Below are 26,427 nucleotides of genomic sequence, written 5' to 3'. Positions count from 1 at the left end.
GAAACTTAATATATATATCAATATTTTAATATCTTGAATATAATTATAGATAGAGATAAACTGTAAACAGCAATTATGTTCGGCAAAGTAAGATTTACAATTAAGTCAACATAACGGAAATGGTCAGTTGACCCCTTCAGGAGTTATTGCCCTTTATAGTCAATTTTTAACCATTTTTCCTAAATCTTAGTAATCTTTTTCAAAAATCATCTCCTCTGAAACTACAGGGACAAATTGATCCAAACTTGTCCACAATCATCATTGGGGAATCTAGTTTTTCAAAAAATGTGCCCGGTGACCCGGCCATCTAACCAAGATGGCCGCCACTGCTAAAAATAGAACATAGGGGTAAAATGCAGTTTTTGGCTTATAACTCAAAAAACAAAGCATTAAGAGCAATTCTGACAAGTGGGTATAATTGTTTATCAGGCCGAGAGCTATCTGCCCTGAAATTTTCAGATGAATCGGACAACCCGTTGTTGGGTTGCTGCCCCTGAATTGGTAATTTTAAGGAAATTTTGCCGTTTTTGGTTATTAGCTTGAATATTATTATAGATAAAGATAAACTGTAAAAAGCAATAATGTTCAGCAAAGTAAGATTTACAAATAAGTCAACATGACCAAAATGGTCAATTGATCCCCTAAGGAGTTATTGCCCCATATAGTAAATTTTTAACAATTTTCATAAAATTTGTAAATTTTTACTAACATTTTCTAATGAAACAACTGGGCCAAGTTTATCATAGATATAGATAATTGTAAGCAGCAAGAATGTTCAGTAAAGTTAGATGGACAAACACATCACCTTCAACAAAACACAATTTTGTCATGAATCCATTTGCTTCCTCTGTTTAATATTCACATAGACCAAGGTGAGCGACACAGGCTCTTTAGATGTTAGTATGTTTTTTCTTTTAATTATTATTAATGAATTGGTGGGTATTAAACGGTGCTTTAGTATAGTTGTTAAATTCTGGTTTGGTCTCTTGTGGAGACGGTTGTCTAATCATGCCACATCTTCTTTTTTGTAATTAATTATATTATCTAACAGTGGCCCGGACTAGTATTTTATATTTGAGTTAAACCTTTCATTTAAAAAATGTTATAACTTAACTGTACTGATTCTCCGCTATCCTACGTTGAACCGCTTTATAATGATTAAATTTACTTACTTATAAAAGTTTTCTTTAAAACGTAAAACAAAATGCATGGTTCAAAGCAGATTTAAACAAAATTCGAAAGCAATGTTCACACCTTCTGAAGTTCAACACGATTTGATTTCACATGTGTATTTATTTTAAAACTTTTGCACAAATAGAGTCATTCAATACCGGTATTTGCGCTACTTTTTTTTTAATTACCGTTCTAAATATAACCAATATTTTATTGCGTAAACCCAAATAGAGGTTATTTTCAAATCAAAGAACACACATACACCATGACAACGTGATTGGTGTAGTTCTAAGGGAAACATGTATGATTGGGAGTATTGGTTTTTAATAATTCAGGACACAAAATCACATGTGCACGTATTTGAAAAAAAACGAAAGTAAAAGAACGAGTTGTATCGTAACGTATCAACCAAGTCGTTATATTTCACTCCCTGTGATCGCTACAACAAAGAAGGAAAGAATCTGAGACGACAAGGGCTTACATTATTCGAGTTAGAATTTTCAGTTTGACAGTTTGAGGGGAATTCAAAACCAAATCTCAGACACTGGTCTATATAAAACAAGATCGATTAACTGACCAGAAAATTGGAACGCTTTTATATTAATGCCATTAAAACTACAATAAAATTCAAAACATACTGAAATTATTTAGTAGTCAGAAATAAACTTCCCATAAATATAGACGCTTATTACGTGATAATTAATGTGAAAAGATATAGACTATATGTGGTTATGAAAATGCTGCATTTCTTGATAGAACAGTTTCTTCTTTTGCTATTTTCTCTCTCGGATAGCTCTGTTGTTTTTTTTACATTTCAAAATAAATTTATTGATTATTAATCGATTCTTCGCTTTCACTTACTAATTTGACTGTTTTGATGGATGACAATTAACTCTATCTCATAGAATTGTTGTCAAAAGATATGCAGATCCAATCAGTTAGCAATGGTAATAATTATCTTATAAGTCCAAATGGTAACAATGGTGTCCAGAATTCATTTCTATCGGATTTCTCCATACAATATGTAATGATATAGAAAATAATTTATTGACTGCATATACATGTTTGCATAAACGTGTAGTTATTTTAATCTTTGCAAATCTGTTTTCGTTTGGAAATAAAATATTTACAAATCCATTTTATGAGATAATAAAAAGTCAGTTTCTAGGTCAATCAATTGAATCTAAAATTTCAAAACCAATTCATGGAAATTTTATTTCCTTTTCCCGGTATATTGGATTCTATGCTTTGCTTAGCCGATAAATCAATATGGCGGTATTTACATTTCTGATTGTGAGATATGACAGACTTATAATGGATTCATACTAGAGCAATGTTTAATGAATTGATGGCTTCCATCAAGGTATAGGGAATATCATATTTCCTACTATATTTGCATGCATTATGACAGTTGGTTTTAGGCAGATGAGCAACGTCTACCATTTTCTTACGCGTTGGGTATTATAACTTATTCTCCATGAAGTTTCCTTGGGAAAGATGTGGTCAAATATTCCAGGAGATGAGACTGAAATCTGTAAGTCGTTTTATATATCCATGTTTTAATTATCAAATGGAATGTAATCAATTAAGTCGAAATGCTATTTAACGGAAGTGTATCACAACCATTTATTTATATTAGGCTTTTTTTTTTATAGTACAATACACCAGTATTTTCTTAACATTACATACCAGATATTTACAGTTTACGCATGTTTCAAGTATAGTCGATTTACGCATGTCTCAAGTATAGTCGATTTACGCATGTTTCAAGTATAGTCGATTTACGCATGTTTTAAGTATAGTCGATTTACGCATGTCTCAAGTATAGTCGATTTACGCACAGACATAGCTTCCTTCCTATACAGAAGACTTATTTATTTAACAATTCGCATACGGTTTACATCGCCGTGTAGGTCACTGTCACACAAGCCACATAAAGTTTATTTCTATAACTTTGTACTTGTTTTGCTTTATAAATGTTTTGATTTGAGCGTCACTGATGAGTCTCATGTAGACGAAACGCGCGTCTGGCGTACTAAATTATAATCCTGGTATCTTTGAAAACTATACATATACCAATCGTTCGATTGTCAAATGATGGTTTCCAGAAAAATATGCGAAAAACTGTATAATGTCATTCTTATAATACTTCATTTTCTTGATAATTAAACTCTATGACCTCTTAGTTTGGCAGAAATCAGCGATTCTTTTTTTATTAAAGTTTTGTTCCACACTGTAAATAATTGTGTGTCAATTACCCAACAACACCAGACGCAGCAATAGACGGTTGAAATATGAGTGTACCCTTTATCAAATAATTGGTTTCTAAGACTAAAAACAAACTACTTGAAAGACCGTTCCATAAAGAGATTGCGTAAAAACTGAAAAAAGACACAAAACTTTAATGGTTCTATCAAAACATGTTTTACATTATAACGTAAATATTTTCACCTATTACAAATTTTCCAGGCTTTTATTATCGGGAAAAAATCAACAACTATTTTAACACGATACATTTCTAAAATAGCAAGGACTCTTCTATAGCGATCATATCAATTATCTTATTCTATAGTTATTGACTGTTTGTAAAAAAAGTTATGTAATAACGAATTGTATCAGTTTCCAGTTGTCAATAATTCCTCTTGATGGCACTGTTTTCTTTTGTTCTTATTGCGTGTCATGATGACTAGTTTCCAGTCCATAAAATTATATAATTCTTATGAATTCAAGGACGAAAGTTCCTCAGGCAAAATTAACCTTATACAGTTTTAGCTGTTTTACTTTGGGTCCTTTTAAATTTGAGGACTTCAAACTTTCTGTAAATGATATTAGAATCCTGAACATGTGGTATCGAGTGTAACTGCTTACATTTGTTCCAGAAGCACGTGTATTTATTAATATCATGTCGCTGTCGACTGTTTCGGAATCTATTACAAGCTGAGAAACAGTTTCAAAGGCGTACACCTAAACGTTATGACTGGTTAACAATGTCCTATACCAGTGACATTATTTTTATTAGGATAAAAACAATCGAAAATGAATCTTAGTCCGTTAGATTTCTTAAACGCCGAATTTTCACTAGTCGTTTGTTTTTTCTTCTCCTTGTTTGCCTCATTGACGTTTTTGCTGCTTTGACGTGTCATTCAATTGTTTTTAATCTTTAAACTTTGTTTTTACATCCGATCATTTACCATATGTTAAATCATTTAGCTTGTAGAAGAAACCCCACCTGAACTACATGTTCATTTCTTTTTGCATTTAGATTCAGTAAAGCTGATTCAGCAAGATTCACTACATAAATAAAAAAGATACATGATGCATCTTCACAATCTGTCTTTGTGGTGGATTTTTATTAATATAAAAAAAAATGTGTTCTTTGTACAAACCGCCTCAACTTTTTCGTCATTAACAGAAGAAAATAGTGTTACTACTAATTTAGAACTGAAAATAATCAAAAGTCCATGTACAACTGTAATCAGCTATAAAAGGTCACAATCAGATTTTGGTTTCTTAAAATAGCTTTTTTACAGACTAATACAGCAATTGCCATTATTGGTAAATGTATTAGAATTGTACTGCTTTATATTCTTGTTAACCACAGCAGGCAATTTTATTCATATGTGAACATTTTAGATGTAAATTATATTGAATATAGAATACAAGAAGAATTCGAAAATAATATGTGTTGAATAAACCTGTGTACACAGTTAATTTACCATTCTTGAATGTGTGTCAATCTCCATAAAGATTTCCTTCGTACGATAATCGTTGCAGAAATTCTTCTGTCAAGGAGATGACGCTTGAAATTATTCTGTTATTATTTTATTACCAGTTGATCGATTCTCATCAATCGTTTGTCTAGAAGTCAACAGTGGACGTAATGTCTTACATGTTTCACAGTCAAGTAAACCATTATAACTGAAAACATATTAGGCAAAATTACATAGATCGCCATAAGAGGAAAATAATAATATATACTTATAACTTTATTGAATACACGTTGTCGTTCAATTGCCATGCCTGTCAGAGTATTGCCAAAGCCTTAGTTTTGTAATATGGAAATTACTACAGAAGCTTTAATTTTCGTTATTTCTCAATGACTTGTTAATCATTGCTTAGGGCAGGTTTCTTCCACGATAGTTGCCATCTGCAATGTTATGACTTGAAATATTTTTAAAGATATGGAATGTTTACCTCGCATCTTGTTTTTATAAAACAGCCATCACAAACAATGAATGATAAAACATGTTTGAAAAATAGCTAACGTTGCGAAGTCTTTATATATCTTTACCTGCAACAAGTCTATATGCAACCACGAACTCGTCATTTAGTAAACTGATTCTGTTTCGTACAAACTATATGTCATTACCTCAAGATACATGTTTCGCTTATATAGATGTTTGCTTACTACTGCTATCTTATGGCTCCGTCATCCTAAAAAATTACGTGAACTACTAGACCTTATGTTACCAAAGCTAACTTTTAAAACTTACATTCATTTTTATAAGGACGGATTTGTTCGAAACAAGAATGATATGTGTTTCACATATTTGTTTTTTATGTATTACAAATCGACATGTTTCGGATATTCAGAAACATTGGACTGAAATGCAGATCTATAAATGGACTGAAAAACTAATATTGATGAGTTTGTTTTAACACTGAGTTACCTTGCCGAGGTACAGAGTGCATTTGAGGCATTAAACAAAAACGCATAGTCTCGGTTTACCAGTGGTCAATTTTACCGACGCACATTGCTTCGGTCACTACAATCAATAAGTTTTTAATTCGTTTAACTGTCGAACTATACACATAAGCACTTTAAGCAACATTCTTGATTAACAAGTTTTTCTCATTTTGCTGTTATTGAATCATAGTATGAAAACTATAATTAAATTACAAATCAATTTTAGTTCGTTGATGTAACATATTGTCCCTTGTTCCTTTGTTTAAGTTGAATGCATAGTATCAATTAAATTATCTGAAATAAATACCGCAAGTCGCATATTTAAGTACATATGGCGCATTTCCATAATATTTCAAATTCGTCGGTTTTGACATCTTATTGTCACAAGCTACGATAAAATATGACAAAATTGAAAATATTGCCATATGTAAATGATATGTTTTAAAATTGACAGTGAGCAGCCCGACCGAAATTCAGACTGATTTTCGCAAAGTGACATGTATATAATATGAACATGTTTGTCAAACATATAATTCACAAACACACGGAAAACTAATAGATGGATGCTCAAAACTAAAGCATAATTCATATGCATGCAAGATAGAGAAAATGGTATTTTTCATATTGTTTGAGGATAAATAAATATCAAAATACGCAAAGGATTATAAAGCATCTTTATCGGAAGTAGAATTCGCTACAAGTTAGATACACCACAGTGCTGTGAAAATAGATTTCAATCATGTGGTCTCATAGGCTTTCTTACAAATTCAGTAAGTACATGTATATTAAAAATAAAATTATATATATAGAAACGTCGCACGATACTGGTGTCACCTAACGTTACACACTCAAAGACGTAAGACAAAATAAAAACGTTGGAATGCATGTTGTTCAGATGGCTTTTTACAATAAATTTTAAAGGATTGATTTTTTTTCCTAAGAAAGATTTTTTTTTGTAAGATAAAAGATGTTAAGCTTTTAATTAGTTTTATTAACAAATTAAAAATAAAAAAGTAACTTGAACTGAAACCATTTAATCATATACATTTTAATTATAAGGGCAATCGATTTCTTCTTTTTATGGATAAACTATGCACCGCAAATGCATTAATTTTTGCACTCCAGAATGTCAAGGCAAAAGGACTACTGCATATCTAGCATGGCAGTTCTGCACAAATATATGCAAGGGAATTAGCAGAAACAATTATTATAGCTGTTTTTTTTCTATTTATTTGTATTATAGCGGATCCGACTATTATAGTCCGGAAAACACTTCAGTTCCGCGAGGAAATCTCTCTCCCCACCCCTTCTTTGTGAATCGGTAGAGCTTCAAAATAAAACATTAATTTTAAAGTTTTCTTATTAAGCAACAAAATAAAATAGCCGTATTCCAAATCGTCTGTGAAAACCGCAATCATGACAATTAGACGGAACGTTAGAAGCATATTTTACTAAATAACGTCAAAATCGTATGTGGGGACATTGTATCGGACATTTTAGTTTGTGTATTAGATTTAACTTATGGGAATTTAATATCAAAATAGAGATAATGTTTTGTACTTTTATCCATTATAAAAAAAATTATGTACCGAATGGCACTGTATTAAATAAACATCATGAAAACACAGAAAACGTAACCCTACGTTTAATTTGGTTTGAAGGGGACAAAATGTCGGACATTGCTAATCAACTCGAAAAATAAGAATTTGTTTAAAAATTTCCTGATTATTGCATTAGGCGAAAGTGTGATCTTTGTACAAAATACTAGTATAAGAATTATTTACTTTCCACATGAGGATTGCTCTGGAATTCCCTTTTTGGGACAATTTATAAAAAAAAATACGACAACCTTTCGTGCATGGGACACATAATTTGTATCATCTTGATCCCTTTTTCTTATCTTTCCGTCATCTCGAGAGAGAAAAATCGACATAACGTCATCGCCCACTTATAAATTGCTTGTTCTAGACAAACTTTTATACCGTTTGGTAAAAAAGATTATATGTTTTTTACGGTATTCAGAATTTCACAAAACTAAAAGTGTATCGCGGGACAAGGAAATCATATTGCAAAATCAAGGTTTTATTGAGTTTTAATTAATGAAAATGGTCTGTTACATGTTCAAAATTGCAATAATCTGAAAGAAGAGTTTAAAAGCTTCAAAATGATATAAAACACTTTATAATATCATTGTTTATGTTTAAAAATTAACAAGATGCATGTGTCTTGTCCGTGATTTCACCAAAGTAACACCAGTAGCGTGCGACGTTTCACAGTATATGTAACAGTCATGTACAAAATAAAACAAGTCTTATAAAACGATCTCGTCTGTTTGTCCACGAGGGTAACATGTTTCTCGTTGAGAATAAACATTTTAATTATTTAAATATGCTTTTTGTTGTTTAAATAATTAGCATTTTTTCTTTATTTCTTTTTAACACGATAATAGTATTAAGAATTTTAAATATGAATATGTCACAGAGTTCATTTTTATCTTTGTATTCTCGATTTCTGAAGTGAATACCCATTAAACTAGTGTACACTTCGGGTTTGCAACTTTTCGAAACTCATTGAATATACTTTTCTATATCGAGATAGCTCTGTCCTACTTTTGTATTTTATAGTGCTATTACAACTGACATTTTCAGTGTAATTAACATTTCTTTTCATGTTTATGTTATTTTTTGTTGTTGTCGGATGTGGTAATCATTATGCCTAAGAAGGTCTGATTTGATATTTTGTAAAGTATGATTGCTTCTCACACTGCTTCAAGTAGAAATGTATGTTTGTGTAACCATTGGACAAGTCTGTTGGTTTGTACTGTAAAAACCGGTAAAGTACGAAACAGTTCCTAGTTCACTATACTTAATTTCACTGCTATAGAAAGTCTAGTTTGGTTATTTATAGGTTTGTTTACTCAGCTTGGAACCTTGTACTGTTCTTTATTGGTTCGTTTATATAGCTTGACACCTGTTTTATAATGTATGGTGCACATTCTCTGTGTGGAATTTTTTGTTTGTTTATTCATTATTGTTTACCTATCGTCCAGTAGCAAATAGTTCATGCAATTTTTAGACAAAAAGTTCAATCGTGAGTGTGTTAACACCTCGAACATAAAAATTGAAACACTTCTCTCTATGAAATATTACACGGACGATTAAACTCGTAAAGCACGTAACTCACGTTCCAAAGGAAGTATGTGTTTAGCAACCATACGTCATCGTACGACCTTCAACAATAACCCGTAAAATAAAAATGTAAAAGGTTTTGCATAAAAATGGAGAGCAAAAATATAGAACAAAGGACTTTCTGAGCGTTTGAATCATATGTCTTTAGCAGCTTAAAACACATTTGTTTGTGAACAATTGAGTGCTGACTATAAGAATGACAATAGTCTCAACGGAGGAATCAGAATGAATGTCTCCATTCTTAATGCGCATTGGTGTTTTTACATGTAGCCCGTCCAAATAAATTGCCTGATACTACCGGAAAGAATCGATATGTCCAGGTAACATTATTTTCAAACCTCCTTCACCCGTATAGAGGGGTCAGGAGGGATCCTGAACCCGATATCCCGGGCGTAAAACACGAAATCCAGAGGTCCCGAATGTAAATAAATTTAAATCCCGAAATCCCGAAATTCGAAAAAAAAAAGAATTCCCGGAACTCCAAAGGGACAATCCCAAAATCCCGAGCCTAAAAAACACCCGATCCCGGAGTCCTGATAAAGGTCCTATCCCCCCTCCGTAAAGACAGTTAGATTTTAAGAAGCAGAGTAAACTTCATTGAAAGAATAAGGTATTTTCCCGAGTTTAAACAAAAGAGTTGCTAAATCTTATACACATCGTGCTTTTAAAGTTCTTTTAAAAATTTCAAAGAACAAGACCTGAAAAAGAATGTATTTTAGATAATTGATTGTTCTAAGATGTCCAGCGACAAATAATACACGCATCTTTTTATAAACAGCATTTTAACGAGACGAAACTTTGATATACCATCAAAAACATTATCAGTCCTGCTATTTTATTTGGACACATAGTTTTGAACTCTTCGAATAAACTAGTTTTGGTCCAATAGCTGAATGCCATGTGCACGGCGGAAAATAATGCAACAAAAACCAACTTCGTAGTCTTTTAATATTCCAGGTTAAACCCAAGATATTGTTCGATCTTTACTTGCTACACACTACAACGAGAAAATAGTAACAGGAATACTGTTCAGTTTCCCCGAGTCATCTTATTCACGGGTGTCATTCGGTTTATCGAGAGAAATGAGCGTGAAAGAATATCTAACGGCGGTCAAGTATTGAGCGACGATCGTGAAAGTTCTGGTAACGGATCGTGAAAGACATTAAATCGAGAAGACATATGAAAGGTCAATACATATTCTAATTAAATTAATTACACAGACAAATTTACGACAAAATAAAACTGTCTGTCAAAATGGTTCAACATAATGATCAGTATGTCAGAATATCCAGTTTTAAAAGTTCATAGTTATTACAAAACAACAAAAGGCAGATTGCTTCTCGACATTTCAATGACATAAAAAATGTAAACAAACATGATTTTTTCACAAATTCGACTAGAAAACCTACTTTAATACGAATAAGGGCATTCTATTTGAATTAATCAAATGGTTTTTATAGTTATTTTGTATAAACATATTATGAAACTTGGTAAATAAAGAACTATTTACACAAAAATGGATTTTTTGGATCGTGAAAGATCATGTACCGTATTTTTGAAGATCGTGAAAAGGATCGTGAAAGATCTGATGCTACGAAGACGTTTGAATTTTTCTTCAATTGTATCGTAGTTAATATTTGTTATTGATATTGAGAAAAGCTATATAGGTCAACATCCTCAATAGGTTTAAGCTTTTCAAAGTATAAATATTTTCAGAAAATGAAATGTAAAATAGTTGGATGATTGTAGGATGAAGCTTTTTATTGTCATGTGAAGTACTCACTTATCACGAGTTATAGGATATCCACCATTGGTATATTGGATCCTATAAACTACATGTCCGTCAGACAGGATTCACCTGACCCCGAATTTGCCTTATTTCATGGATGAAGATTCATTTTTGTCCGTATCGCGGATTCGTTAAGCTTTAGGGTAAGTGTCTGTTGTTATGATTGTGAGGTGTATATTTTCGACTTCTGCAAGGTTTCAACTGACATTGAAGCCATTGTCATGCATTATTCGGCAATGCTCGTTTTATGTTGTCTAGCCTTTGGATATATACCTGTATGCTATAGCGCCATGGTATTTCGTGTATGGTGTACATGTCTGTTTGCATGTTTCATAAATGACCATAATGCCGTCAATTGTATTTGATATATTGAATGATAGAAATATGTCTATGTCTAGCTGTCGGTCAGGTTCAAATAATTTTGACCTTATGTTTCGAATTAATTGGCCAGCATAACTTTTATATTTGTCAGTTTCTAAGGCACTGTAAGGATCGGAACACATTTATTTGGTCTACGGAATATTTGTAGAGATCTGTATGTTATGGTTCATCTGACCTTGCACTCTTTTTATTAACCATTGACAATCATAATTGAAAAAAAAATGTGATATGATTGCAAAAGAGACAATTATCCACAAGAGACCAAAGTGACACATACATTAACAACTATAGGTCACCGTACGGCCTTCAACAATGAGCAAAGCCCATACCGCATAGTCAGCTATAACATGCCCCCATAGTGACAATGTAAAACAATTAAAACGAGAAAACTAACGGCCTTATTTGTATAAAAAAGAATTAACGAATACCAAATATGTAACACATAAACAAACAACAACCACTGAATTACAGGCTCCTGGCTTTGGACAGGCACATACATTAATAATGTGGCGGGGTTAGACACGTTATTGGGATCCCAACCCTCCCCCGAATCTGGGACAGTGTTATATCTGTACAATATAAGAACGAACTATAAAAATCAATTGAAAAGGCTTAATTCATCAGATGGACAAAAATACATTAAGCGCATTAAGCGCATTTGACACTTCTAGCAAAACCCTTGATATTATAGACGTTCCATAACATTAACTTTCATAAGTAAAGCAGACAAGACATTACAGCATTTTCGATTTGATATTCTATAGTCTGTAGTATATAGTTAAATCAATCTACATCTGCCTTGTATATACAGAACTTAAGAAAGTACTGTTGCATAAAATGTTGGTTATCGTTCAATCTCAAATTACTAATGAAAGATGCTGTTTTGCTGTAATTTTTTGTTTGATGGATATCATTTTGGTTTAGGTAGCACTCCACAGTTAGAAAATAAAATTAAAAATGAGCCCCAAAATGTTTTATCATTTCCTATTCCTGGATTTCTAATACATTAACCTAACTGTTTGTGTTGTACATGTGCATCTGTATGTAATCAGTATCTTCCATAGATTCAATTTTCCAAAGTTAAAAGGGTGAAAATTAATTCCTTTTATGTGTATCCATGGCAACATTCAGCATTTATTTACCATAAAATATTGCAAAAAGGGGGGTGAACATGTCATATATCCCCCCAAAATTTGGATCAAACTAGAATTTCAATGCCTTTGAGTGATACCTTTTTAGAAACTGTTTTCTTAAATCTTCCTAATGATCAAATAAAAAATGGGTGTCTTTCGCCTCATTTTTTCGTAAAATCCAATCACAAAGTTCGTGCGATAAAAAGTTGGAAAAAAACATTACATTAATTGCCGGACCAATGTATGGTATGGACATGCAAATACGGACTGTCATACAGAAAACAGCCTATATTAAATACATTTCATAACCTTGATGTTCATATAAACCAAATACAAAGGCTATTTTAATACTCAGCTATCCAAAAATGAATTTTATTGCACACTAGCTCTCATATTTAAAAAATCCACAGGGGCCAAAATGCGAAGCTACACACCTAACTGTGGAGTGATACCTTAAACGTTGCATATCCATATTATTGGCTATTAGTAAATAGTGTCAGTTTGCATGAATTGCACTTGACCGATTCTCAGAGCTGAATCTTTCAAACTTATCTAGAGATGTTTTAGTTGTTGTTTTTTAACTTTCGAGATAAAGCGTTGAATAAAAAAAAAGCTTTCATCCTTATCAAAATAGTTACAGGCTTCAACCAGTTTCAGGTTTATCAAATGGTAAAAAAAATACTGATTTCTGATTACTAGTAATAAGTCTGGTCACACATTATCTTTCACGATCAAAATAATCCGTTGCCTGATCTTTCACGATCAAGTTTGATGGATATTCAACAAATTCAAGGTTTTCATATACAAATTAATGCTTTTAAGAGAAGAACATACCTTAACGTTACTGTACTATCAGATACACCAAAGATTACATTTCAAATATATCACACTGAACTGAAACATGACCAATATAGTAACAAAAAGCGTGTTATTTGTAATTAATTGCATATACATGCATTGCGCCTTTTGTGTTTTTTCATAAAGTACTGCATATTTTCTCTTTCTTATTTCACAGTTATGTTGGGGAAGTTAAACCAGTTTGACAGACATATTTTTTTGTTCGGATTTGTTCCGCGTTTTGAAAATTAAGCAATATTTTTAAAGATTCTGACCTAGAATTCCCATTAAATGTCTTTCACGATCCGTTACCAGAGATTTCACGATCGTCGCTCAATACTTGACCGCCGTTAGATATTCTTTCACGCTCATTTCTCTCGATAAACTGAATGACACCCGTGTTATTATAGCCGTACATGTAAATATAGTTGGTGTTCTACTTGTAAGTTGTATCAATACTTATAACATGATGACATCGCAAATGAGTCAACTTATTACAGTAGAGTCATAACATGATGACATCGTCAAGGAGTAAACTTATTACAGCAGAGTCATAAAGAATAGTTGGTTCGATGTATGTCAGTAAGTTGTCCAATAAATGACCGAGTGCAAAAATCGTCAAGTTGTTATTTTTCGTAAATACGGTTTGTAAACTGATATAAAACACAAGTAGTACAAATGTAATTTTAGTGCAGAAAAGTCATTTAATGACTCGCTTTTTAATTCTAATCCATAGGGACTGAATTACTCAAGTTTATAGTATATATCAACAAATTGTTCAATTACAACGACTCTCACTGTCCCATTTGGTTATATTTAATGGAGACAGTTTATTGTCCGTTCCCAAGACGACCTTACAATTTTCGGTAAAGATAAAATAATGTAGTTAGGATTTATATATTATTGTCGTAATTCAACTATATTTACAACTCATTGGTATTGAGTAAATGGTATATTATTTTTACCAAAAGGCTGGCTACAAAAAAAGTATCAAATAAAAAGATGACCAATATAGGCTACATATCTACGGCATCTTTCAACTTTTACTTCGAAAATGTATGCCTTGCAGCAAGTTAGTAATCAAATAACAAAGAAACTTAAGGTATAGACTAATTTCGTTGGTGAAACGTACATTTGAGCGGAATAAGAAATGTTTGGTATAAACAAAAAGATATCCATCCTCCAAATAATTAAGAAATTAAAGGCTTTTTTGATAAGTCGATAAAATTAATAAATCAGGTTCCGTTTATATGTTGTTCTGCATTTTATAGTCCTTTTTTCGTAGGCGAGTTCGTAATTCGGGGTGTTGTCGTATACTGTAAGAGTGTTTGACTCCATTGTTTCTGTTATTAAGCAGGGGCCTATACATATCTGTCATCTCATTTATGTTCATTTATGGTATATAAACCAGACTTCTTGATTTCTCGATGTTTCCATACTACAATTGTGGTTCGAAGCATTTTATTACTACTTACTAGTATTATAACTACACACAGTATGCTACCCTCCGACTAATTCGTTCGTTCACCCAGTAAACTCTACTGACTTTTCCTTGGTGTGTATTTGTGTTAATGAGTATTATATAAAGGTTAATAATGTATTGGAAATAGTTTTCTTTCCTCGCCGACAATAAATATAATATTGTCTGGATTGATCTTCTCGCCTATATGTAGACGTAACTATATAATAAACGCTCTCGTGAGGTTTTCAGCACGCAAAAATACATTTAACTTTACGTTTTTTTAAAGAAAAGGCACATACGAGAGACACGTCTATTCCCAAATGTAAATAAAGTAAATTATGCCATGTTCTTCATCCGTTTAATGTTATTATAACGTTTTAGGTGTACGGACATACAAAACATGAGTTCCATAATTCTTACGAAGGACGAAGTTGATAAAGAGAACACCGTTGAAATCTGTAGGTATTTTGAATTATTTCTCGTTGTAATGTGTGTCGCTTTGTTTGTTGAATATCAGATTGAAACAATACTATTCGAGTGTATCCTTTCGATTTGTGAATATCTTAACGTTAATTGAAATCTTTATCAATGTTTCTTTGTTGTGGAATGTGACAATAATTCTTAAAATTTACAGACCAATTATTAAATAATTTAAAAAAATCGTTTTCCGCGGCTTCCGTAACTTTTTAATATGTCTTAATTTCCTCCATTGTTATAATGTTTCAGAGGCTAAAGCACACTTTTTTTAAAGATTAAACGTTAAAAGACGTAACAAATCATAAATTTAAGTAACATTTTGGTGTATGTTTTCAAAATATTGCTAAGGACGGCTTTGCCTTAAAATATTTCTAATCTCTTTGCCACTATGCGACCGATATAAAAGACAATTTTGTTATTTGTGTAATTTTTTGGTATCAGTATATATATGGATTCCTTTAGAAATGTTGAAAGATTAAACGATCGTTGTCGACGCTGTTGATCAACTCTATGTTACCGCGAGCGACAATTGAAACAGCACTTAGATTTCATGTATAGTAGACACCGGTGTACATAGTAGGGTGTGAATTCATTTGCAGTCCTGGAAATCAAAACGCTTCTTTCTGATTCATAGTTCACTTTTGTCAATTCACACTGATCTGAAAACTTAATTGATAAGAAGACTCAAGCGAACCTGGGGTAACTCGCCAACCTAAGAACTATTCAAGCTACTGCATCTTCCCCTCTTAACTTTGGTGAAAACTTTTCATGTGATAGAGTGTTCTTCAACATGTTCAAATACCAATAGATAGGCAATTGCATGGTAAAATCTGTTGTGCGTCCCATGGGAATGAAAATTAAGGTCCTGTAGATAGACATTTCAAAATAAATAATTTAATCCAACTAAATAATTTTATTGTACGATGCTGTTTAATGATGTAATGTTAAACTTATTAAGAGGTAATTGGAAACGATTTTAAATTAACTTACATGAACCAACAATTCTCAATTTTTTAATAGCTGACTTTACAGTATATATTAAGTTTGATTTGCTCATTTCTGACGGTGATATACACATCATTGTGACTCTAGTGGATAGTTGTCTCGTTGGCAATGGTACCACATCTCCTTTTTTTTTATTTTTATTAAATATCACGGAAATGTTTGCACCTGTCCTAAGTCAGTAATCTGATGTACAGTGGTTGTCGTCTTTTCATGTAGTTCATACGTGTTTCTCGTTTCTCGATTTTATATAGATTAGACCGTTGGTTTTCCCGTTTGAATGGTTTGACATTAGTATTTTTTTAGACCCTTTATAGCTTGCTGTTCGGTGTGAGCCAATGCTCCGTGTTGAAGGCCGTACCTTGATCTATAATGGTTTACTTTTTATAAATTGTTACTTGGATGGAGAGTTGTTAAATTGACACTCATACCACATCTTCCTTTATCTATGGTATGCTAGGAAAACTACAAAAACATATAGTTTGGCTCTAGAATAGTTTTGTTTTATGGTCCTAGATGAAGGTAAAGCCAGAAATGCGAAGAAAACATTATTCATGTGTCAAGATTGCATTAAGAAAACATAAGATCCAATTTTTGTATGAAATAAGATTCCTAAAATAAATTTCTGAGAAAAATTCAGTATCTAGATCGGGAAATGAAATTCAATAAAGATCGTCTCGGGCAGACTACAGTTGTTTCTTATATGGTTAATTGAGATAAATGGCTGTTTGGCTGGACAAATAATTGCAACGTGTGTTTTGTACAAATAAGAGTCAGTTTAATTGATACACTATTACTATGATTGATACGGCTGTCTTTCGTCTATCGTGGAATTTGATAGGGGTGGAGATAAAAAAAAAAAGTGTTTTGAATAATGCAATTAGAATTTTCCTTTAAATGGAACTATTCCCATGAACAATCTAAGATGGCTTCCTAATGACTTTATATTGAATGTAACGTTTTTTAGTACATCTGGTAATCCGAATCACTCGTATGAACAAAACGTGAATATATTCAAACATGTATTCAATTTTTTTAAATGGGCTGAGAGATTTCGTGTTATGTAGAAAAAGTGTATTTACGATACATCCACGTCATCATCATTTCCAAGGTTTACAATTATTTCTGTTTCAATTTTATTCTCAATTGATAGACTCGTAAAGTATTGTTTATTTTGATATTGCCATACTTATATTCATATTGTATTGTAAATTATTGTTATTCGGAGCTGCGTCACCATATTGTATTGTAAATTATTGTTATTCGGAGCTGCTTCATAAGTATGACTCACTTGTGTCTAATCTAGTTTTACATTGAGTAAATAAAATATGTTTAAACTAAAATCTTACCCCATTTAAACCTCAATTTATTTTTTTTATTTATAACCCGAAAATTGTATTTAAAAAAAGTATCCATAAATCTCCGCATACATAACTAACTTAAAACTTTGCCCTTCTTTTCATACATCGAGTGGTCAAAATGCAAATTAACTAATCTTAGATACCAGGATTTAAAAATTGGTACCCGAAACCTGAAGTTATCCTATCTGATACATTTTTGTACCCTTTTGAAAAATGAGGATAAAAAACATGAAAATCGTTTAATCGATCTACTTTTGTGTGACATATAATACCTTATCCAATGATCTTTTATATAGATGACTATACAGTAATTAGTAGTTTTACCTGTGTGTCACAGGTTTTATAAATTAATCGGTATAATCTCCAATTAACCCTGCCTGATTTTCATGACGTGATATTTTATTACCCAGTGTTACAATAACTGCAAAGCTGTTTTTTTTCTGTTATAAGCATAATTTTGTTGTTAGGTTTGTGAATGATAACTGTTATTAGACTGTTTATGTCACAGCAATGTGACAGCATTCACCTGCATTATACAATAGTATTTCATGCTAGTTTTAATGAGACTGATTTGGAAAACTTAATTGGATCTTTACAAAAAAAATTTATAACAGTGACTATATCTGTTGATAAATGATTATTTTGTTAGACGGAAAGCAACATCATGTGGCACACACTATTCGATGACCATAGTAAGTAAAACCAACATTCAGTATAAGATATTAGTTTTATTTATAACCACGCAATCACGAATAAAGGAAACAAATTGTCGATTTAACATGTGACATAGAAACGTAGAATGGTTCCACGAAAATGTTAAAGGTTTATTGGGTTTTTGGATTAGATTTACTGTGTACATGTATAGTGGAAAGAATAAACTGCATGTTTATATAACACACATTGTATGATATCTATGATTTATTAAACACATTCCAGAATGACACGCCAAAGTTCTTGCCTGTACCAAGTTTAAAATGTAACAGTGTTTGTCTGTTCCATGTCTGGAATGACATAGCGTGTGCTAGGATTAGTTCTCACTCTCCCCTCTTATTTTTATGTCCCACCTATGATAGTAGAGGGGCATTATGTTTTCTGGTCTGTACGTCCATTCCTCCGTTCGTCCGTCTGTCCCGCTTCAGGGTAGTTTTTGGTCAAGGTAGTTTTTGTCCAATCAACTTGAAACTTAGTATACACGTTCCATATGATGTGATCTTTCTAATTGTAATGTCAAATTAGATGTTTTACACCAATTTCACGGTCCACTGAACATAAAAAATGATAGTGCGAGTGGGACATTCGTGTACTATGGACACATTCTTGTTTTTTATTTGCATATTTAATGTATGCAATCCAGAACATTAATAATTTGATTTGAACAATGGTTTCTCTGAAACACATGATTTCTGGCGTAAACCTGCACTTAGAAAAACGTCGTTTTTATCTAGATGATACATGCAGGTCAATAAAATAAGTAAATGTATACCGAAAAGATATTATATTCTAATATAACGTGCTTCTTTGGCTTAAAGTTTGTAAACAACACCGTGATAAAATTCTCGATATATCTATACCTAGCGCAGACTCAGAGATAAATAACGTTACATAGTAATGACTGTTACAATATACTTCCCGCGTAAATCCACATGTATTGGAACCTATTCATAAAGAATCAGCTAATTAAACGGCAACTGCAATCCAACTTATAAATTTGTCCGACTCAATAAAGATTCAAATCTTTTACTCGGTTTGTAATATTTATATAAAATCAATTACAAAATAACGCGCATATCATATTTTGTTTTATGTTTGAGTTTCCTTTAAAGATTTTATCATATTAGCGATAAAAGCATGAATAATTTAGTCAATTCTAGAATGTAGCGACAAGTCTTAAGTCACTAACCGCTATATGGATACACATTTATGAGAGTGTTCGATTCTTAAGGTAACATATTATGTATAAGCAGCGAACATTCACCTTTCATCTTTAATTTATATTATACAACTGGTGGTGAAGATTATGTTTGAAATTCTTGAATGGCCGAATGTTGCCATTTCACGTTCCTGCTCATTTGATATTAAATTAAACGCGGTTACAGTACCATGATAGTTTAATTGTGACACCTGCAGATATCAACATTGAATTTAGATAATTACAGGGCATGTATGAAATAACGATTGTCTTGTGTTTTACATGACATTTCATTAGGTTATGAAACTAAGACCAAAGCAATGCTGAAATGTCAACATTAAATAACCAATGGAATTGATTGATTCGTCACCAAGTAAATCCATTTGCAATATAAACAGTAACATTTTATGACGCCATACCAACAATTAGCCTATTCCAAAATACTGTACTGTACTGTAAAGTTTAACAATTGCATAGACATCAAAAAGGCAACCAATTCTCTTGTGTATCATATAAAGTGTGTGATACATATTGAGCAATACACAGTCGCAACATGAAACAGGAAGTACTTTTATAAACAATATTCAATATTGGTATTGTTAATTGCCAAACCAGTGTTGGATTTTATTATCTCCCTTGCGCCCATAATCGTGTATAGTAATATCCATCCGTATACTGAACACGTTAATTTATTGACAAACAATTAAACGAAACATTTCTTTTTCTCGTTTAAAAAATAACCTCGAGGAGTTCTGATTTCCGTTTGTCAACTGCAGTCTTTCTTCTAATTAAAAAAATGTGTTTGGGTGTTGTTGTTTTCTATTTTTAGAGCTTGGAATATTGTAAAGACAAGTGACATTTGTAACCAATCGTTGTAGACCGCAAAACGATATCACAGAACACGCGCGGGATATATCTTTACCCTTCCGGAGCACCTGAGATCACCCCTAGTTTTTGGTGGGGTTCGTGTTGTTTATTCTTTAGTTTTCTTTGTTGTGTCATGTGTACTATTGTTTTTCTGTTTGTCTTTTTCATTTTTAGCCATGGCGTTGTCAGTTTGTTTTGGATTTATGAGTTTGACTGTCCCTTTGGTATCTTTCGTCCCTCTTTTTTTAACCAAAATGACCACACTGTACAACAGACCATAACAACCACCAATCCCCCCCTGAGAACACAATTTTTGGTTGCGTAAAGTTCAGTGCCAAGCATTCTTAGGATGAACCGGGAAAAAGATATACAAGCGAAGAAAAACAAGCAAATTCCCATACATATTCTAGATAGCACGACTTGGTCCAGATAGCCTGACATATTGACCTTAATTTATCTTCATAATGATCTCGTGTGGCAAGTTGGGTTGCTGTCTCATCGATTTATACCTAACATAACTCCTTTCTACAATAAATTTACTCATGTCTATAGACAGACGTTCTATGAAATCTCATTGAAACGTCGAATAACATCTGTCAGTTGATAATAGACAATATAGTCACAAAAGGTTAAAAGACTAGATGTAATCAGTAATTTGTTGATGACCTCGCAGTTGTATTTCTAAAGTGGTGAAGCACTTGGAGTTGGGCAAACATGATATAAGTCAAATACAGGAGCTTAATACAACAAAACTATTATCTGTTATTTTAGACATTATTTTTATGCGCAGTTAAATATTGATGTGAAGCAAATTTAAGCATCATTGACTTGTTGATAATGATTCATTCTCCAATTATGGGGTGGAGATCTATCTATATCAAATTCATAGTTTTAAGGACACACATAAGATCTATCTATATCAAATTCAAAGTTTTAAGGACACTCATAAGATCTATCTATATCAAATTCATACATACACACATAAGGGTCTTGATGGGCTGGTCTTGATTACTGTTTTAGTATTCTTAAATATTTTTTGTACCTTTTCGATATTTAAAATATTTTTTGTCATTATTTTCCTTTTTTTTTAAATTTGGCACACCATTTGTATCTTTTCTTTTTTTCTGTGCCTATTTGTTCTCTCCTTATTTTTTTCGGGCCCATTTTCAGAAGTCATGAGTCTTGACGTTTTATTTTGTAATCTGTAAACCACACCGAGACCCTTACACATAACACTACATCCGGATAATGTCGTGGGCAGTTTCCGATTCGAATGTTGAATGATACATCGCGACTACCATATACGATAGCTGTCTCCGTTACAAATCTCTTTATATAGTCTTTTATTTCAACCAAGACCTTAAAATGTTAGGCATACATGTTTGTATTATAGTATATTATGATGAATGTAACTTCTAACTGGAAATGTAAGATAAAATTATCTTCGCTCAACGTTTCTGGAAAATTATTCACCAATTGATCTTGAAAAGTTAAATGAACTGCACAATCAATCCATGACAAATTACTATGCTACAGATGGCATATTGCGACAGGTAAAAGCTATGCAAACGCAATCAAATTGATAAACAAAATGGAAAACATTTTTTTGTAAAAATAATAAAAAGTCATTATTTCCCCAACGAATCAGATATTGATTTTGTGAATTCTAAGTAAATTGTCATCTTACCCGGCTAATTACTGGATACTTGATTTAACAGTTGGGAAAATTAAACTATAAAGAACTGTCACATTTCCCATAAAGTACAGCTTCGTTCGCTGACAGCGCTTTGTGTCAGATCCATAGATTCAAGTCTAAATCCGTTTCCATATTTTCAAAGCAATTATCTCAATTCTGGTGAAAACAACAGCTATATATGTTATGTCTGAAACACACACTTGTCAGTAGAATTAACGACTTTCAGAACGAAAGTGTCTTGCATCAAATCAGTCAATCAGAATAGGTTTTCAATGCCATAGGGACTACTCAATACGATGTCTTACTACCGTTTACTACTGGGGACTTATATGTAACATCTATTGTTTTATTGGATATGAATATGTGGTCACATGCATCAAATAGAGAATTTAGTAAGTGTTTTTATATTGATTTTAACGTTTTTATCTTTTATTGCATATGTTGAATATGTCTCTCGCAATTGTCATGTTTTGATTTTACATGGCTTTTAATTTCCATAACATTACCTGTTTAATTGGCATTTTTAACATTATTCGTATGGTGGGGAAGGGTGGGGTTACAGGGGTGTTCGCTGTTAGAACCGAAATGGATTTAACAATATTTGAAAAAAATATGTATTGTAATAAGTATGCATTTTTGAAAATTTTGGATAGTATGATTATTTTTTCCATACATATATTCGCCATTAAAAAGATAAAACATAGATACCATGCTGAACATGGTTATGTTTAGATCTGCCTTTTAAATTCGTACTTATCATTTATAATGCATGCAGCTTGATCATAACGTGTATTTATACGGAGGATCACTAATTGCACATAGTCGATTTTAGGCATTTGCAGCTTAATACCATTCATATGATATCTAGATTCAGTCTCATTAAGGCTCATCTTATTGTTCAAAGTTGACATATGCTAGAAAAGAGATGTAGTATTTTCCTAATCCTAGCTGACAGCTCAATTGATTAGTTTATCTTCTTTTTTGTTTATAATTTTCAATTCAAACAACAATAACAATCATAATAGCAATTGTTTCATATATGTGTTATCCGCATATTCTGTTTTCTATTGGTTTGATTCTGTTTATTAAATTGCGTTTCTCTTGAAATTCTTAGTTCACTTATTAAGTTGGGTAAAGCCAAAGATAAACCCATTGCTTTTTAAAGTAAAACAGACATATGACAATTTGCTTTATTTTAATCATATTATACCTGAAATAGGTAAGGCAAAGTACCATGACATGAATTTGTTTAACTCAAAAGAGTTCAAAATCTAACAGTTGTCAAATCATACTGGAATCAGAACGTTACTGAATCTATATGAAATTCAATACTCTTAATATTTTTCACCAATATTACTTATTTCCTGATATCAGTTATTAAGGCTTATATATGTTTATGTTGAAGGCATTTGATATACAGTTCAAAATCTTATTTTTTTGCAAACTTTGCTCCGAGAAACGCCTTTAACCAAAAACATTCATGTTCAATTGCAACAGATTCGGTTAATAGTTATCAAAGGTAGCAGGATTATAATTTAGTACGCCAGACGCGCGTTTCGTCTACATAAGACTCATCAGTGACGCTCAAATCAAAATATTTATAAAACCAAACAAGTACAAAATTGAAGAGCATTGAGGATCCAAAATTCCAAAAAGTTGTGCCAAATACGGCTAAGGTAATCTATGCCTGGAATAAGAAAATCCTTAGTTTTTCGAAAAATTCAAAGTTTTGTAAACAGGAAATTTATGAAAATGACCACATTAATGTTATTCATGTCAACACCGAAGTGTTGACTACTGGGCTGGTGATACCCTCGGGGACGAAACGTCCACCAGTAGTGGCATCGACCCAGTGGTGTTAATAGTTATCAAAGGTACCAGGATTATAATTTAGTACGCCAGACGCGCGTTTCGTCTACATAAGACTCATCAGTGACGCTCAAATCAAAATATTTATAAAACCAAACAAGTACAAAGTTGAAGAGCATTGAGGATCCAAAATTCCAAAAAGTTGTGCCAAATACGGATAAGGTAATCTATGCCTGGAATACGAAAATCCTTAGTTTTTCGAAAAATTCAAAGTTTTGTAAACAGGAAATTTATGAAAATGACCACATTATTGTTAAGAATGTCCTACACATTTTTGAATAAATACTTTTTGATAAAAAAAAATCATTATTATGCTATAATTTACTTAAAAGTCACACTATATAAGCACACAGATAAGCTAGAAACAAATCTACAGGGAATTTTTTATGAAATAAATCTCTATGTCTAAACATGAGATTTACTTGCAAGTCATGATCATGTCCGTTTTGGCAGATCCAGAAAATCCAGAGTATTTTTTCCCTGGAGAATACTATACCTAATTACATCGAGATATTAAGCACAAAGAAATACCATTTACATTGTTATCGCGTGAACTTTAATCCGATTAGCACTAAGTCTTCTTGGTCATTCTGCATGTATTCCGTGTGATTTGAAACCTATTGTGACGTATACCTTGCCTAGTTTTTGTTTTGTGGAAAATGTATTGATTTTTATTCTTTTACATATCGTAAAATAGTTTGTTTCCCTTTTGCCTTCTATAGCGGTTTTTAAAAATGATTATTAAAATATGTTTTTTTATCTATTATATTATGCTGTATATGTAATTGTTAATTACATTTGTTTAAATGAGGTAGGAAAATTAAAGACTATCTAGAAAATAGTAGAACTTAAACATATATATAGTACATCATGCTTGTTGATCGGGGTGATCCAAGGCCCCGTGTTGTAGTCCGTACATTGACCTATAACGGTTTACTTTTATAAATTGTTATTTGGATGGAGAGTTGTCTCATTGGCACTCTACCATGTCTTCCTATATCTATGTTTACAAATGTATGAATGATGACACCTTTTAATAATTCAACACTTCGTGGTATATTTATTTGTTTTCATACATTTAGCCCATAAAAAAGTGGATTATTTCACAAAATGTCAACACAAAGGTAAATTCATTCTGGAAACAGATGTTTAATTGCCGACAATTCAGAAGTGACTGACATTATTTTTGCAGAATCTATTATCGATTTCTACAGCAGTTTATACATTCTATTTTTCTAATCTAAACATTATAAAAGGTTGACAGAAGTAGCGATATCCTAGTTACAGAAATTGTGCAATACTATTGCCATAACGGTGTGACAACCCATCAGTATGTATACATGTTATTAAAATAACATGTTACATGTTTTAATGGCCGAAAATATACAACCATATATACTAGCCATTTTACTGAAATTTTCGGACAATACAGTATTTAATAATGAAAAAAAGACTATATATATCGTTTGGCCTATGCGTTTTTTGTTTGGATTATCTATAATCTAAACCGATCAAATTTAGATACTTGGAAGACGGATTGTTTTTCCAAATTTGTTTTCGAATTCTATATTCGAACTTCATGTAACATTGCAATATTTTATTCTTGAAATTTTCATTAATAAATAATGTTTAAACTAGATACTGGAAAATCAGGAATATAATATTCAACTACTATTTATTGATTACTCTTCATGTAGCTTTTGAAGACTTTCTTCAAAGTCAGATATACAGCTATTAGTCTTTAGTTTGGAAGACTATCCAATCTAATTGAAATTAAAACTTACACTGCTTTGTTTAGACAAAGATGTCTAAACAGAGTGAAAGGTCTTATTTTAATCAGTCAAGATTGAAAAAAGACATGTTTATGGACAACGGTTAAATGCCATTAGTAAAAAACAATATCAGCTTTTCTGGTATAGAAATACTTTATATTCTATAATTGAATGTCAGTTAGTTAGATATTCGTTAAATATTCGTCTTATGTAATAGTATTTATTGAGGAAAATGTAAAAAAAGAAATTCAAATGACATCTTGCGATGATTGCAGATTGTTAGATTAAATTCTAAAAGCTGGATTTGCACATCATCGATAAATAAAGAATTACATGTGTGTAATAAACCTATATTGATGAACATTTTGAAATGTAAAATAGTTATGAATTAACCGACATTCATTTCAACTGGTGCAAGATTCTATTAGCTTCACTTTAAAAATGCAATTTCCTTCGTTAAATGCCTTTCTCAATTCAGGAATGATGCAGGTTTTTCTCACTTGATCCGTTTTTATGCCTTGGAGTTCGGTATTGTTGTTAATACTTTTTTCTCAATATTTTGAAAATCACAGATATGATATTGGACAATTTGATAAATCCTCTCAGCTTAAAACTTTCTTTAAAATAAGCATAAAGTAAAGTATAAGTCTTTGTTTGGAAAGAAAATCAAAATCAGTGGAGGTTGAAAAAGAACCTATGTTTAAGAACAAAGGTCATATATACTATTCGTAAAACAACAAATATCAGCTTCACTCTAAAAAAACATGACAGTTCCGTTTAATTTTTTTTTAATCTTGTAGTAAAGTTTTTAAATTTAACTATTA

The 26,427-nt window shown here is 31.8% G+C and overlaps 1 protein-coding gene across 8 annotated transcripts in view; it reads left to right on the top strand.

The window, feature by feature from the left end:
* LOC134714532 (ankyrin repeat and death domain-containing protein 1A-like) overlaps window positions 1-26,427 on the top strand; it is a 57,783-nt gene that overhangs the window by 10,418 nt on the left and 20,938 nt on the right. Inside the window, exons 1-2 of one of the 8 annotated variants that reach the window (XM_063575843.1) lie at window positions 2,495-2,707; window positions 15,032-15,108. The exons of 2 other annotated variants lie outside the window; for them this stretch is intronic. In XM_063575843.1, the coding sequence (XP_063431913.1) occupies window positions 15,051-15,108 (58 nt within the window). In that variant the 5' untranslated portion in view covers window positions 2,495-2,707; window positions 15,032-15,050. Of the gene's footprint in view, window positions 1-2,494; window positions 2,708-6,563; window positions 6,631-15,031; window positions 15,109-17,922; window positions 18,183-22,106; window positions 22,355-26,427 lie in introns of those variants that run through there. 5 more of the 8 variants (XM_063575844.1, XM_063575846.1, XM_063575848.1 and 2 more) reach the window with 5 other exon arrangements.

Source organism: Mytilus trossulus, chromosome 4, assembly GCF_036588685.1.
Source record: "Mytilus trossulus isolate FHL-02 chromosome 4, PNRI_Mtr1.1.1.hap1, whole genome shotgun sequence".
Lineage (NCBI taxonomy): Eukaryota > Metazoa > Mollusca > Bivalvia > Mytilida > Mytilidae > Mytilus > Mytilus trossulus.
Note: the sequence above shows the minus strand (reverse complement) of the source record. Positions and strands in the feature narration are given on the sequence as shown.